Source organism: Aulonocara sp. 'chitande type north' Nkhata Bay, linkage group LG12 (genome assembly GCF_057382095.1).
Source record: "Aulonocara sp. 'chitande type north' Nkhata Bay isolate Kocher_YH1m ecotype deep benthic linkage group LG12, A_spYH_male_GT1.1, whole genome shotgun sequence".
NCBI lineage: Eukaryota > Metazoa > Chordata > Actinopteri > Cichliformes > Cichlidae > Aulonocara > Aulonocara sp. 'chitande type north' Nkhata Bay.
In genome coordinates, this window is record NC_141355.1 from 24,661,854 (window position 1) to 24,677,591 (window position 15,738).

The 15,738-nt window shown below is 41.9% G+C and overlaps 1 protein-coding gene across 2 annotated transcripts; it reads left to right on the forward strand.

Moving 5' to 3' along the window:
- Positions 1-203: 203 nt before the first annotated feature.
- LOC147317537 (SMAD family member 4-like) lies at positions 204-14,348 on the forward strand. 2 transcript variants are annotated; one of them, XM_086314586.1, is made up of 10 exons: positions 204-483; positions 1,516-1,874; positions 3,945-4,119; positions 4,672-4,929; positions 5,085-5,189; positions 5,285-5,335; positions 5,581-5,764; positions 8,646-8,814; positions 8,937-9,075; positions 11,353-14,348. In XM_086314586.1, the coding sequence occupies exons 2-10, from the start codon at positions 1,635-1,637 to the stop codon at positions 11,562-11,564; spliced, it is 1,533 nt and encodes a 510-aa protein (XP_086170712.1). In that variant the 5' UTR covers positions 204-483; positions 1,516-1,634; the 3' UTR covers positions 11,565-14,348. The 2 variants fall into 2 exon arrangements, with proteins under 2 accessions (XP_086170712.1, XP_086170711.1); XM_086314585.1 differs by lacking the exon at positions 204-483 and adding an exon at positions 994-1,160.
- The last annotated feature ends 1,390 nt before the right edge of the window (positions 14,349-15,738 follow it).

Below are 15,738 nucleotides of genomic sequence, written 5' to 3' on the forward strand. Positions count from 1 at the left end.
GCAGGTCAGAGTAATAGACGGGCAGGCAAAGTAAATGCATTCAGAGAAATCATGAGGTCTTTGATGTAGTGAGAAGTTGCAGCAGTAATAATTAGTTACAATATCTGTAATAGCAGCAGGTGTACTAATACAGCTAAAAGTACAATTAAAATCATGAGTTATGAGAACGAGAGCTGGCGCTCTTTACGCATGCGCAACGCGCCACTGAAGGAAATGGTTAGAGAGGAGTGAGCAGACCAGTCGTGAGTTTCCACGAAATCTGAGATTTGACTCTGATTTAATCCCCGCTTCACTCTATAGAGTATAAAGAAGGGGTTTACGGACGTCGGAGCTTTTCCCCGTTTTTCCTTAAAACACCTGCTGGAAATTATAAGGATAACCTAGGCGGTGTGCAGGACCTGCACAGACCCATCGCTGGCCCCTGTCGGCACGGCTACTTGGGGACAGGGCTCGTCTGTTAGCCGCTACACCTGCTAACTCCAGGTAAGCGTAAAGTGGAAGGTTTGAAACACTAAAAACGAGTTTGTGTTTTTAAACTACAAAGACCTTACTCACCAAAGAGTGTTTTACTACTTGTGAGTGATCACGTTGTTGCTTGATGTCGTGTGCGGCGGAACTTGCCACAATAACAAACATGTCTGCTAACCTCACGGTTGCACGCTACGTAGTTTGCTATCAACAGTCATCTGTGCTAGCTGATATTTTGGTATCGGGTAGCAAGAACTACAAGAGAGTTGGCTTTAATTAAAGCAGTTATATCCGTGAAAGCACATCAAAATAAAATTACAGGCAAAGGCGATTAATCTATGCACCTAATATATATTTTGATCCCTCTGAATTTGTGTTGAAAAGAAAATAATACTTTGTGGCTTGTATGACCAACTTTTAATGCGCCTGTAGACCAAACCATTGTTGAGTGCCCAACCTTTAATTTTGAAGAGATTGTGCGCGCATTTCCGGTTATGTCTGTCAATTGGGAGTAATTTCCTGAAGCTTCCTCCTGAACAAGCGGCAGCCAGACTGGCGCCGCTAGTTAGCTGAGCAGCTAGCGAACACAACAACTCAAACTTAATTTTTACCCACGAATAAAAAGCTACGGGAGTTTCTAAACTCGGCTGTGGATATACGGAAGGCCGCTTCGACATGTCATTTGGTTGTTGGTGAGCTAGCATTGTCATTATGCGGCTAAAAACTTCTTTTTTCTTTATAAGGTTAGAGTTTCTGGTTCACACCTGCTGCCAGCCACCCAGACTCAAAACAGAAATCCTGTTTGTTTGTTGTTGTTGTTGTTGTTGTTGTTTTGTTTTCCTGGAAAGCTAATCTGTCTTTTGAATTAACAAGGCAGTAACTCAACAGGAAAAAATGCTGTTAAAATGTTTTGTCTTATGTCTTTATATTTACCTACTGAGCTGTGCAGCACCATAATCTATTCTAGAGGTTTCAAAATTACTGAAAAGCTGAATCAGCTTTTCAGCTAAACTGATTTTATTTTTTTGCTTTTCATTTTACTTCCAGAGCTTGTCACCAGTCTCATTAAGAAGCACTGCTGAACTGTGACAGTCTCTCTGCCCTAACATCTTGACAATGAGGTGAAACCGTGTCAAAAAGCCGCAGTGGGAAAAACATTAGCCGAGATGTCCATCACCAACACTCCTACCAGCAATGATGCCTGCCTTAGCATTGTACACAGCCTCATGTGTCACAGGCAGGGCGGCGAGAGCGAGACGTTTGCCAAGCGCGCCATCGAGAGCTTGGTGAAGAAGCTGAAGGAGAAAAAAGACGAACTTGACTCTCTCATTACAGCTATCACCACCAATGGGGCTCACCCGAGCAAGTGTGTGACCATTCAGAGGACACTTGATGGACGGCTGCAGGTATTTAAATATAAAGGCTGTTTCTGCTTAATACATCAGTGGTCATGAGGTTTTACACATCTATGAAAATTGCCAAAGATAGCACCGCTTGTCAGAAAAAAAATAGTATTTCTGCACCGCAAAGGTAATTTGCAAAGAGCTATTATCCAACAGATTTGGCAGATCTCAGCATGGTGTGCAGTGAGTTCTTAAAGAAATTTGAGGAAACTGGACAAGAGGAGGACAAAATATGTGGCAGGCCTTAAAACTAAACTAAGGAATGGCCCTTAAGATGAGCCATCTGCCAGAAATGGTGTCACTGGAAGGGAAACTAGGGCGGAAAATCAGTGGCAACAGGTGAGAGGGAAGAAACTTAATTTGATATTTTTGGATCAAATTGTCACTGATATACACAGATGAGACCAGGAGAGAGGTACAACAGTGAAAATCTATAGCCATCTGTAAAACACGGTGGAGACTATGTCATGGTTTTGCACTGTCATCATGTAAGTTTGAAAATTGCATGAATATATTCTTTTTCCCCAGAGGCCCATAAAAAACATACATGGGCCAATAAAACGCTGATCCACTGACCCGAGGGCTTTTAAACTGTATGCTAACATCTACTCCATCAGAACGTCTGTTATCTGCAGCAGGAAACGTCACATCAAAGTGCAGGGCAAACCTCAGAGAATCCTGATATGCTCGCTTTTCTTGAGCGCACCCGCCACATTTTCTTTTAAAGGCTTACAAACACACATACTCACTCATTTACTAGCACGTTTATACATGCCGACACACAGGTGAACATATACCTAATGGTAATTCATCCAGTCAGAACTCTTTTTGCCTCCTGCTAATGTAAGAAGGACTTCCAAGAAAAAAAGAGGAAATTTTTATGCCTTACTTTAGGTTGTATGTACCGTATTTCCCGGACTACAAAGCGCACCTGAATATTAGCCGCACAAGCTAAAATCAGGGGAAAATCCTGTTTTGTACATACATTAGCCACACCTGACTAAAAGCCGCAGGTGTTTCAATGTTGTCTTATCATATGTAAGAGAATATGCACAAAGGGAATTGTCAGGAAAGAGATGGCTGTTTGGAGACACATCCCTTTTATTAATATTTTGAAAAACAAGTTATGGGTACATATTTGCATAACTTTTTAGGTATATGTACAAGTAGCGGTAATTACAAGTACGAAACATGTACTGTGCTTCATAAATGAGTAACAAATGTAGTACATAACAATAACCTACAGCACACCAGAAAAATAGATTCAGACTACCTTTTAGGCTCAGGTGCAACGACACGGCTTTAACAAGAAGAAAAGTCAGTCATTCACCATCTTTCTCTTCTTCCTGCGCACTAAAACCACCAAAGTCCTCTTCTCCAGTGTCGGAAACGAACAGGCTCAGGGTGGCTTCGTCATCCACTCTCAGCTTTCCTTCCTTCGTTTTCACATTTTTCCACGCTGTCAGATTCCACCGGTGGAGTTGAGCATAACTTGCTTTTCGCAAGATTATTGCCGCTCGTCATCCACGTCTCCCGCTGAACGCATAGCGCTACTTTGAAGTTTGTTTTTCGCGCTACTTGTACGGCACTATGTTGCCTGGCGGATGGACATGTGACCAACATACCACTCTTGAACCCCGATACTGTGTGTCTGATCGCATGCCCTTCCGCCAGGCAACGTAGTGCTGTACAACAGCGGAACAAACAAAACAAATCGTCTTACAATATGACAAAAATCATGGACAATCCATAGAAAAGCCGCAGGGTTCAAAGCTTGTGCAAAAAGTAGCGGCTTATAGCCCGACAATTACGGTACCTTCATTTATTTGACATTGTTAATTGTCAATGATTTTGTTTTCCTTTTTTTTTTTCTTTGTTTGCATTCAGAATAATTTGTGACACATAAATGCAATGGTATTGTATTTACAGATATTATATACAGTTAAACTATTAAAACATCGGTTTCCGTTTGAGAAATATCAATGAGCTACACAAAAGTTGACAATAGGCGTTCTTTTCTGCAGCAAGAATATAAATGAATTAACTCTGTTTTCTGTTTCTCATTGTTCCCAGGTGGCTGGACGTAAAGGCTTCCCTCATGTAATCTATGCACGGCTGTGGCGCTGGCCTGACCTGCATAAGAATGAACTGAAGCACGTGAAATACTGCCAGTTTGCCTTTGACCTCAAGTGTGACTGTGTGTGCGTGAACCCCTATCACTATGAGAGGGTGGTGTCTCCTGGTATAGGTGAGTAATGTTGGTGAGGTTCATTTAAGATTTGCAGTTGATCCAGTTATAATCTGAGTTACAAATTTGGCTACCAACAGTTAATAAAACACATTTGTGGACGTACAAAGTTACTGTGAAGCATTTCGCTTTTATTCATTCATTTGGTAGTTTTGTTTAAAAAAAAAAAAAAAAAAAAAAAGGTAATACTTGCCTGATGAGGTATTGATGGATAAAAGGTTATGTGTTTATTGTAATACCTGTGCTGATTTTCTAATATTGTCTCTAACATATGCCCTCCATATGATAATATTTTAAAACTGAAACTAATACAAAAATAAGCCCAAACTAAACATTTTCAAAAATAAAAACTAAACTGAATCAAAAACAAGAATCAAAATTTAATTAAAAAAAAAAACACAAAACTATAATAACTCTGGTCTGTAACACAGATTGTAGTTTGACAGCTGCTTTGCCGCCTTAAGTGTTGTGATATTTACACACATCTGCATACCCATGAGCATCTGGTGCTGCCAGTGACCTGTTCCACCTGTCCTTTCTCTCGGTGTGCAGACTTATCAGGACTGACCATAAACAGCTCCGCCGGGCACAGCTCATCCATGATCGTTAAGGATGAGTTTGATTTTGACGGACAGCAGAGTGTGTCCTCCATTGATGGCAGCCACTCCCTTCAGACCATCCAGCATCCCCCAACCAGTAGTCGGCCACCACCGTCGGAATCATTTCCAACTCCAACTCTGCTCCCGCCCCCTGAGCCCTCCACCTCTGCCTCAACGGCATCCTTTCCTGCTGTTGCTGCTGGATCAGGCAGTAAGATACAGTCATAAAACATCACCTCGTAAACTTGCTTGTCAGTGTGAACGTTTCATACAGTCTGCTTCTCGTCTTTGAAAGTGTGTTGCACTTTTTGGAGTTCCTTGTCTTTGTCTGTCCAGCTTCAGATCTGACTTTCGTTCTCTCCTCAGATCCCACCTCCGCCTGGCCCAGGAACGGCTTCACTCCCACCATACCCCACCACAGCAACGGGCATCTACAGCATCACCCTCCTATACCACATCCAGCACACTACTGTAGGTACACACTGACACTACAGCTGTAACTGTTTATAAAATCACAGACTTTTCTTTGCAGAGCAGGTGATCGCTGACATCTCTCTCTTTCTCAGGGCCAGTGCACAATGAGCTCGCCTTTCAGCCTCCTATATCCAATCATCCAGGTGAGGAAACGCAGCCCACCCACCCAAATACACAAACCCTGTTTCAGGGGTGAATACAATAGAAAGTCTGATTTGAAAGCATCACACTTTTAGAAATGTAAAATGTAGTTTGGTTTTTCTTTCATTATAGATTTATATATACATATATAACTCAAAGATAAGAAAGTTTATGTAGCCTTGAGGATTAACTATGGTTTATTTCTATTGATGTGAAATTATTGAGATCTTCTTACCCTCTGTTTCAGCTCCTGACTACTGGTGTTCCATTGCCTACTTTGAGATGGATGTTCAGGTTGGGGAGACATTTAAAGTGCCCTCCTCGTGCCCCATAGTGACTGTAGATGGCTATGTGGACCCCTCAGGCGGTGACAGGTTCTGTTTGGGCCAGCTCAGTAATGTACATCGCACTGAGGCTATCGAGAGAGCAAGGTAGGCACCAACAAGAATAATGAACTGAGATTTTAACGTGTTTTGCTTGGTTTGCGTTTTTGTTTGTTTGTTTGTTTTGTATTGTTTTTTTACTAGGGATGGGTAAAATAGCACCGGTTCTGACATAAACGGTAGTAACCAGACCGAAAAGCAGCGCACATTTCGGTGCTTTATTTCGGTGCTTTTTTTTTCCTGAGCTGTGATACACTTTAGATTCTAGCCAATCATTTTACGTTTCCGAGGATAGTAGGCGGGTCCAGGTACGTACGTTCTTTTAGAGCAGAGCTACAGATTAAAATGCCCAAGGCGAAGCGGTCAAATGTATGGCTGTACTTCACAGCAAAATATGCAAACTCAGCAGCCTGCAACAAGTGCTTTAAGCTGATACTGTGATACTGTCAAAGGAGGTAACACCTCAAATCCGACGGAACACCTGGCGACGCATAGAGGTTTTTTTGGTTTTTTTTTTAAGCCGAGAAATGCGCCGTATTTGATAGCTTGCTGCGAGACCTCACTCCGTGCACATCTACTGCGGGTGGGTTGCCTGTTATCGGACCCAGAGCAACATCCCCCAAAAACCCGAAGAATAGAGTCCTGGCCCCTAGCCCTGCCAGTGTAGCAGAAATGATGAGGATGATGATGCAGCAGCAGCCGTTCTTCTCTGCGTGAGTAGCTTAATGTTGTTCGTGTGTAATTTACGTTGAGTAGGCTAACCACGTTATTACATTAATGCAGGTAAGGTGAACTAGCAAACATCTTCATAGCTACATGCGGCTGTCTTCTTGTTTGATGGCAGATACTCCCTTCACCCTGGCCAAAAAGGCTAAAATGACCAAAGAAAAAGTGGAAAACAGTTAAACATGAGAGGTTTGTGTTTTTTCCATTGTTTAAGCACTGCTTCCAGCCAAGAGTGATACCATATATGCCCCATAGCTGCAGAAAAGGCTAATATTGTTATCTTTTTACAAAAAAACCCAGCTGAACATGAGAGGTTTTTGGACAAAGTTGGTGTTCTCCATTCTTTGAGCACTGTTTGAGCACCGGCACAGTTTCAAAAGTACCGATTTGGCACCGGTATCGGATAAAACCTAAACGATACCCATCCCTATTTTTTACAGATTAGTTGTATCAGTTTTGGTTAAATGTTTGAAACTGAACAGTACCATATGTTACATACAGCCACGTGAAAAACCAAATGCACCACACCAGTCAACTGTTTACCAGCAAACCACCTTTACCAGCAATAACTCAAAGTAATCATTTTCTGTGTGACTTAATCAGTCTCTTACATCATTGTGTAATTTTGGCGTGCTCTTCTTTACACCTTTGATTCGGTTTATTGTGATTTGTGGCCATTTGTTTATGTGTAGATCTCTAAAGGTCCTGTCAAAGCACGTCTTGAGTATGGTGTTCTTAAGTATTGGTTTTCTTGAGTATTGGTCTTGAGGTCTGGACTTTGGCTGGGCCAAATCCACATCTCAGTCATGCTGTTGTAGATTTGCTGCTGTGCTAGGGATCATTGTCCTGTTGCATGACGACCTTTTAGCCAAGCTGTAGTTGTCCTACTGATAACCTCACTTTTGACTTTAGAATACGTTGCTATACAGGAGATTTCATGGTTGCCTCATTTAGAACAAGGTGCTCAGGTCCTGTGGTTACAAAACACACCAAAATCCTCACATGACCACCACCGTGCTTGACAGTTGTTATGAGGTATTTGTGCTAATATGTTGTTTGTTTTATGCCAAATGTGGTGCTGTGGATTATAGCCACAGTCTAAAGGACAATCTTCCAGAAATCTGGCAGTTTTTTCATATAAAACTTTGCAAACGAATCCGTGCTGCCGTGTTCTTTGTAGAGAGATGTTTTCTTCTGGCAGCACTTCCATACAAGCCACACTGTTTTGAACGTCATGCTTAGATGAGTGATATGTTTGTGGGGTTTTTTGTTTTGTTTTATTTTTTTGCAGTTTCTCTGAGCATTGACCTTGAGGCCAGGGAAGATTGGCAGCTCTCTTGAATGTTTTCTACTTGTTAATGTCTTTCTTACTGTAGAATGACAAACTTCAGTTTGTTTGGAAATGACCCTCCAACTCTTCCCAGATTGATGGACAGCAGTAATTGTTTCTCTAAGATCACTGCTGATGTCTGTCCTCTTTAGTATTGTCTTGTCACAAACCTGGATGCTCCAAAATTTCTGCTTTTGTCAAGGTGGTCACATTTGCTGGTGATCAAAGAATAAAGTCCATTTGATGAATTTCTACGTACCCTCTTAAATCATATGGATGCAGTAAGATTGCCAAGAGAAAAATAATGTCTTTTCACATGACTGTAGGTAGAAATTTCAGAAGAATCTGTTCTTCTTATAACTTCCGTTTATGCCTTCCTGTTTACTTAAAGAGACCCTTTATTCTACTGGCATGAGAAGTCATTTGACTTGAAACATAACGTTTGGCACTTTTTGCTACATTTTAAGCGACAACTTGCGTATTTCCTGTAAATGTGACAATGGGTGTTCTGTGGGTCATGCCATCCTCAACTATAGATTTAGAGAAGTGAGGAGTTGCATAATAGAGGAATATCAGAGGAGGCAGCTGGAGTCTCCTATAAACATGAATTTTACAGGAATAATTTCAAACATTTACCTCTGAGGCTGAATGAAAGTAGATTTTGGAATTGCTGTTTGTTTTGTGTAAATATGTGTCCACATCAAAAATGACAATCACATTGTGTGTTTACCTTTGAAATGATCTATGGATCAAGGCCTTGTTTATGTGTAATTTCTGAGTGCAAAGCTGACATTTATAGGAAGTGCACACCATGTTTTGGAGAAAGTCACTCCAGTTCATTCTCTTTCTCATGTTTTCCTTCTTTTCTGACAGACTACACATTGGTAAAGGGGTCCAGCTGGAGTGTAAAGGCGAGGGAGATGTGTGGGTGCGATGCCTCAGTGACCATGCTGTGTTTGTTCAGAGTTACTACCTGGACAGAGAGGCGGGCCGAGCCCCCGGTGACGCAGTTCACAAAATCTACCCCAGCGCTTACATCAAGGTGAGGCCACAGGTTTCAGTCCACAGCAATTTTTCCTGTGTAATAAACTTGTCAGCTTTCATATATTTTGGTTTGAGAAATGTAAATAAAAACAGTATTCAGAGTGTCGTCTGTCCCACCAGGTATTCGACTTGCGTCAGTGCCACAGACAGATGCAACAGCAGGCTGCTACGGCTCAAGCAGCAGCAGCAGCTCAAGCAGCAGCTGTGGCTGGAAATATACCTGGACCTGGATCAGTAGGAGGGATAGCTCCTGCTATTAGTAAGATATAGCAACTGCAAATACTGATGCTATGAACAGAAATTAAATCAAAATGATTTTATGGACTCCTGCTCAGTAGAGTCTTGACTACCCCACTCCAAAACTGAAGCTGGAAATCTTTGGATGTGTTACTTTTCATATAGACATAATCTGAGTGTCTGTACATCCAAAACCTCACAATATTGAGTTTACTGTCATCTAAGTATAAGAAAAACAATCATCTGAAAAACATATTTTGATTTTAAAATGTCCTTACTATTAAGTTTAATAAATAGCTTCACTTGTAGTTGATGAGAATCACTTGTAAGCTCACCTGAAGACTTTTCCTGGATATTACCTGACGGAGGTGAACAGAAGAACACAACTGTTTGATACAGTGGGGCAAAAAAGTATTTAGTCAGCCACCGATTGTGCAAGTTCCCCCACTTAAAATGATGACAGAGGTCAGTAATTTGCACCAGAGGTACACTTCAACTGTGAGAGACAGAATGTGAAAAAAAAATCCATGAATTCACATGGTAGGATTTGTAAAGAATTTATTCGTAAATTATGGTGGAAAATAAGTATTTGGTCACCTCAAACAAGGAAAATCTCTGGCTCTCACAGACCTGTAACGTCTTCTCTAAGAAGCTTTTCTGTCCCCCACTCGTTACCTGTATGAATGGCACCTGTTTGAACTCATCATCTGTATAAAAGACACCTGTCCACAGCCTCAAACAGTCAGACTCCAAACTCCGCCATGGCCAAGACCAAAGAGCTTTCGAAGGACACCAGGAAAAGTATTGTAGACCTGCACCAGACTGGGAAGAGTGAATCTACAATAGGCAAGCAGCTTGGTGTGAAAAAAATCAACTGTGGGAGCAATCATCAGAAAATGGAAGACATGCAAGACCACTGATAATCTCCCACGATCTGGGGCTCCACGCAAGATCTCATCCCGTGGGGTCAAAATGATCATGAGAACGGTGAGCAAAGATCCCAGAACCACACGGGGGGACCTGGTGAATGACCTGCAGAGAGCTGGGACCAAAGTAACAAAGGTCACCATCAGTAACACACTACAACGGCAGGGAATCAAATCCCGCAGTGCCAGACGTGTTCCGCTGCTGAAGCCAGTGCATGTCCAGGCCCGTCTGAAGTTTGCCAGAGAGCACATGGATGATACAGCAGAGGATTGGGAGAACGTCATGTGGTCAGATGAAACCAAAGTAGAACTTTTTGGTATAAACTCAACTCGTCGTGTTTGGAGGAAGAAGAATACTGAGTTGCATCCCAAGAACACCATACCTACTGTGAAGCATGGGGGTGGAAACATCATGCTATGGGGCTGTTTTTCTGCCAAGGGGACAGGACGACTGATCCGTGTTAAGGACAGAATGAATGGGGCCATGTATCGTGAGATTTTGAGCCAAAACCTCCTTCCATCAGTGAGAACTTTTGAAGATGAAACGAGGCTGGGTCTTCCAACATGACAATGATCCAAAACACACCGCCCGGGCAACAAAGGAGTGGCTCCATAAGAAGCATTTGAAAGTCCTGGAGTGGCCTAGCCAGTCTCCAGACCTCAACCCCATAGAAAATCTGTGGCGGGAGTTGAAAGTCCGTGTTGCTCGGCGACAGCCCCAAAACATCACTGCTCTCGAGAAGATCTGCATGGAGGAATGGGCCAAAATACCAGCTACTGTGTGTGCAAACCTGGGAAAGACCTATAGTAAACGTTTGACCTCTGTTATTGCCAACAAAGGTTATGTTACAAAGTATTGAGTTGTATTTTTGTTATTGACCAAATACTTATTTTCCACCCTGATTTACGAATAAATTCTTTACAAATCCTACCATGTGGATTCATGGATTTTTTTTTTCACATTCTGTCTCTCACAGTTGAAGTGTACCTCTGGTGCAAATTACTGACCTCTGTCATCATTTTAAGTGGGGGAACTTGCACAATCGGTGGCTGACTAAATACTTTTTTGCCCCACTGTATAGTCAGCTCAGATACTGAATTCTCTATGGTTGCTTTTATTCATAGAGTTTTTGGGGATATTGCTTCTGATAGTCCAGTGAGTTTACAGCTAGTGGTTTTCTGGCCTCCTGCAGGCTGTGTACTAAGCACACTATCCCCCTTGCTGTGCTCTGGTACAGAGACATGGATACTTTAGACTTGTTCCCAACATTGTCCCGAATTCATCTGTGAAAATTGCCTGATTGAGGGATGCATTTTGGGTTGGTTTGTTTTTGTCACAGTGGTTTTAATTGTGTCTTTCTGTCTCCTGTCAGGTTTGTCAGCAGCAGCTGGAATCGGTGTGGACGACCTGCGGAGGTTATGTATTCTCAGGATGAGCTTTGTTAAAGGCTGGGGGCCTGACTACCCACGCCAGAGCATCAAGGAGACCCCCTGCTGGATTGAGATCCACCTGCATAGAGCTCTGCAGTTACTGGACGAGGTTCTGCACACTATGCCTATAGCAGACCCACAGCCTCTCGACTGAGATCTTTGTAACAGCAGCATGTCGCTGCAGTATACAGTGGCAATGGAAAGTCTTCCTCTGTGAATTGTTTTGGGTAGAGAAGGTGAAACTGAAGCTGTCCCACATGAATAAATACTTCCAGGTGTGTTTAAAGCACCTTCTGTGCACTGTGGCCCTAACTTTAGCTCGTGACACTAAATTAGCGGAAGCAGTTTATTAAAAATGCTTATCCACATTTTTGATAGATGGCTTTAATTTGGAATGACTGGAATGGCTTAAAGTCACACAGCTTCAAAGTATAAATCACCAAACATGCACAAGGTTGACCTGCAGACCCCATTAAACTGGAATGTTCACCAACACAACCACCCCACTACTGACGGATATTAAAATCACACGCAGGCAAAAACATCTGTGTATTACTGGTTTGTGTTGTGTCAAGTTTTATTTAAACTGTTACAGACTGCTTTACACTTGGAGAAAGGCACAGGTTCATTCAGCTGTCAGGCTGAATAGCAAAGCAGCAGCACCCCCAACACTCAGAGGAGGGAAACCCCTCAACACCAGCTCGATTCTCACCCATCCACAAATGTTGCAGGAGAAAACAACATGCCCCCGTGCCTGAAGACTGCTTCCAGCTCCCTAACTGAAACATCTCTGTGGACTTGGGGTTTTTTGTTTGTTTGCTTTTTGGTGTGGTGTTGTCAAAGTACAGGTTTGGACTTCAAGTGATAGGTGCAAGTCTGTGCCCATGGGTGTCCTGATGTCCTAGTTTCACCAGTTATTATACAGTGTTCTGTGCAATGAGCAGAACATCTGGATTGGAGATCTTGTGGCGGGGTGTTTTATCATACTAGAAGAGCCTTCTGTCATGCTAGATGTTGCATTTAGATGGGTGTCAAAGTAACATTCGTACAAAAGCTCAGAGTCAAGATTTCCCAGCAGACGTTTGGTGTCTCAAGAATAACTGAAAAATAAGTAATAACGTTTGTTAGCTTAGCACTTCAAAACCAGCGTTACAACATGCTTTACACCAGACACACACTGCACATAACAAAATTCACATAAGCATACACAAATGATTCATTTCTGGCAAGAGGCCTTTGTAGATGATCATTCAGTCTTCTTTTAAACCATGGTCGCCTCCCATCGGTTTCAGATACACCCTCCATAATGCCGCCAGGATACTCGGGCTCTGTACCTCCTCACTTTTGTGCTGAGAACACAAAGAGAAAAGCTGAGATTCTTTGGGTACGATAAGATGAGCAGAGCAGAGGCAGACTGCTAATTTTTATCTGTGATGTGCTTGCAGAATAATGAGCAGGCTTTGTTTTGGCAAACCAAAGCGATAAATACTGAGAAACGGTATAAATGTGTGATCATGACAGCATGAAAGTCCAGTCACTGGCAGCTGTTTCTCAACCTCTGTTAGCTGAGGTTTCTTTAATTGGATTTTAAAGGCCTAGACCTAATTGCACTTAAATACCTTATGACTTGCAGCCCACTTATCCAGGTCACCTGTGTGTAGTTTACCCACAAAGAGAAGGAGAGTTTAAGGCGGTTAACAGCAATATTGATATATTTTCTTGGTTTTATTTTTGTTACCTTTCTTTGTAAATTTTTAGCACTTTACTTTTTTTCCTCGATTTAATTCAATAACCATTGTTTTGAGGTGGCGAATGAACAGTAGAGCAAATAGGCTGGTTTACAGCTAACGCAGGGCTGTGATCAGGCAGCATCGTGTGATGCTTTGTAATGAAAACATACTGTATGCAGCATTGGGACACCTTTTGCCCTCTCACTTTTCATTTAAACACATCTTAGTTTTTCTTTTGGCTTATCAGACTTTTTTTCCTCTTCTTTTGATTTGCAGTTTTGTTTTCCTCTTTAATCCATGTAAATAACTTTGCTTTCGAAATGCATGTCAGTGTTTGCATGAATTTTAATGTCAAAGAAAGCCCTTTTTAAAATGGAGTGATTCATTTGCTCTGCATTACATGCAAATTATCATCAGAAGAGAGTAGAAACCAGCACCTGCTGTGTACTGATGTTTGTGTGTTGTAGTAAAGGCAAATAGAGGGAATCTGCATAGACGTAACTTACTCAAATGATCTAATGAATTCATGTAAAAATTTTAGCACGTCCTATTAAAAAAAGGCACCTTAAAGACATAAATCTCTGGTTATTAGCGGTCCACCTCTAATAAACGACCACTTCGCTTGCAGGTTGAAACCTGAAACGGGTGAAGTGTGACAAACTAGTCAAGAAAAGCGCGTCTGATGGATTCTGTTGCACTGTTTGATGCAAGTTGTCACATGTTGATCACTCGCAACCATCAACTCACGCTTGTTATTTTAACACACAAACTTCCGCTCAGTTATAGCTTCATGAAAAGGATTTTTCTTCACGAATGTCCGTCTGTCCTTTTATTCTTTGTTCACAGGGATCTTCACAACCCAACAAGTAACCATAACTAAGCCGTGGTTCGCTTTCCTCATCCCTGTTTGCATTATGTCACCATCATTTTGAAGAGCTGTGTTCAAAAATGTTAAAATCTTGACACTTCTTATTATGGATCTAATCTATTGCATGGCAGGAAACAGGATAGAGAATTTATGCTGAAGAATAGAGTCCGTTATATGATGTTAAGGTGGACAGATGTTTTTATATAACTTGCGGTTATTATAGGAGCCAAAAGACAGCTCAGATGAGTTGATGCTGACTACTATGACAAATTGCAGATATAAAGTTTACCTGTATTTCTTATGTGAGAGTCTATAATTAAAAATGGCCTGATATTCTCTACACAGTGTCCTGTTCTTTTTTTTCACAGCAACATAAGAAAGCAATTATTAAATGAGGTGATCCTTAATGAAAAGGCCTGGATAGACACACGGGAGTGTACAGTTACACCAGAGCTCAAGTTAAAGTTAGAAGAACACTTTGAATTTCAACAAAGAACAAAGGATTGAAAAGCTCAGCTGATGTCTGTTTCAGTGCTGCTACTTTTACTGGCTCCACTTTTGATAATTCCTCTGATCTTAAGAGGTGATTTAAGTGTACAAAGAAGAGTTGAGACAAATGTTTTATAAAACAAGTAATGAAAAATATATCAATCAAGAGAAGGGTGCGTGGGTATGCCATGGCACACGATCATTGGAGACACATATATATGGCACAACCAAGACCTGGATATCCCTCCAAAACTGATGGGAAAACTGGTCTGGAGGCTGCTGAGAGGCCTACAGCAGCATTAGGGGAGCTGCAGGAATTTCTGGCGAGCAATGGTCGTGTACTAAATGGGCTGTAGTGGCAAGACATGAACCATCCAACCCTGAATACCCTGAAAGGTTCTTTTATGTCAATATGGGCCCCCACAACTCCAAATTAGCTCCTCTTAAATACGGCGTTCCTCAAGGCTCTATTTTGGGTCCCGCCCTCTTCGCACTCTATTTGCTGCCATTGGGCTCCATCTTCTCGCGGTACAGCATTTCATTTCATTGCTTTGCGGATGATCTACAGATTTATCTACCTTTAAAATCAGGATCAGATCAACCGCAGCTCTTATTACGCTGCCTTGACGACGTTAAACAGTGGTTATCATTAAATTTTTTACAGCTAAATGAAAACAAAACTGAGGTTGTCATTTTTGGCAATTTCAATCATATCGACAGCACGTTGGGTACCCTCTCCTCGTATTGTAAAACACATGTAAAAAACCTCGGAGTTTACATTGATGGTTCTTTTAAATTGAATAAGCAGGTGAGTGCAGTAGTTCAGTCCTGTTTTTTTCAGCTAAGACAGCTAGCCAGGATAAAGCCATACCTTCCGGCTGACGTCTTCGAGCGTATCATCCACCTTTTTCTTACTTGCAGACTGGACTACTGCAATTCATTGTATTATGGCCTAGATCATGCCACCATCCATCGCCTTCAGATGGTTCAAAATGCTGCTGCTCGCCTGCTAACCGGTACTAAACGGAGAGAGCATATAACCCCAATTTTAGCCTCTTTACACTGGCTCCCTGTCCCCTACAGGATCCAATTTAAACTTTTACTTTTTGTTTTTAAGTCACTCAACGCCCGAGCCCCCCCCTACTTGTCTGAGCTCCTCTCTGCCTATGCTCCAGGAAAACCCACGAGATCTAGTTCAAAACTATTGTTGTCCATTCCACGGACTAACCTCAAATCTCGTG

What these genes read in the sequence shown, in the direction of transcription:
- LOC147317537 (XM_086314586.1), top strand. Translation starts at nt 1,635, where the DNA reads ATGTCCATCACCAACACTCCTACCAGCAATGATGCCTGCCTTAGCATT. An exon ending in TCCTATATCCAATCATCCAG is followed by an intron (nt 5,336 to 5,580) that starts GTGAGGAAACGC and finishes CCTCTGTTTCAG; the next exon opens with CTCCTGACTACTGGTGTTCC. An exon ending in ACCCCAGCGCTTACATCAAG is followed by an intron (nt 8,815 to 8,936) that starts GTGAGGCCACAG and finishes CTGTCCCACCAG; the next exon opens with GTATTCGACTTGCGTCAGTG.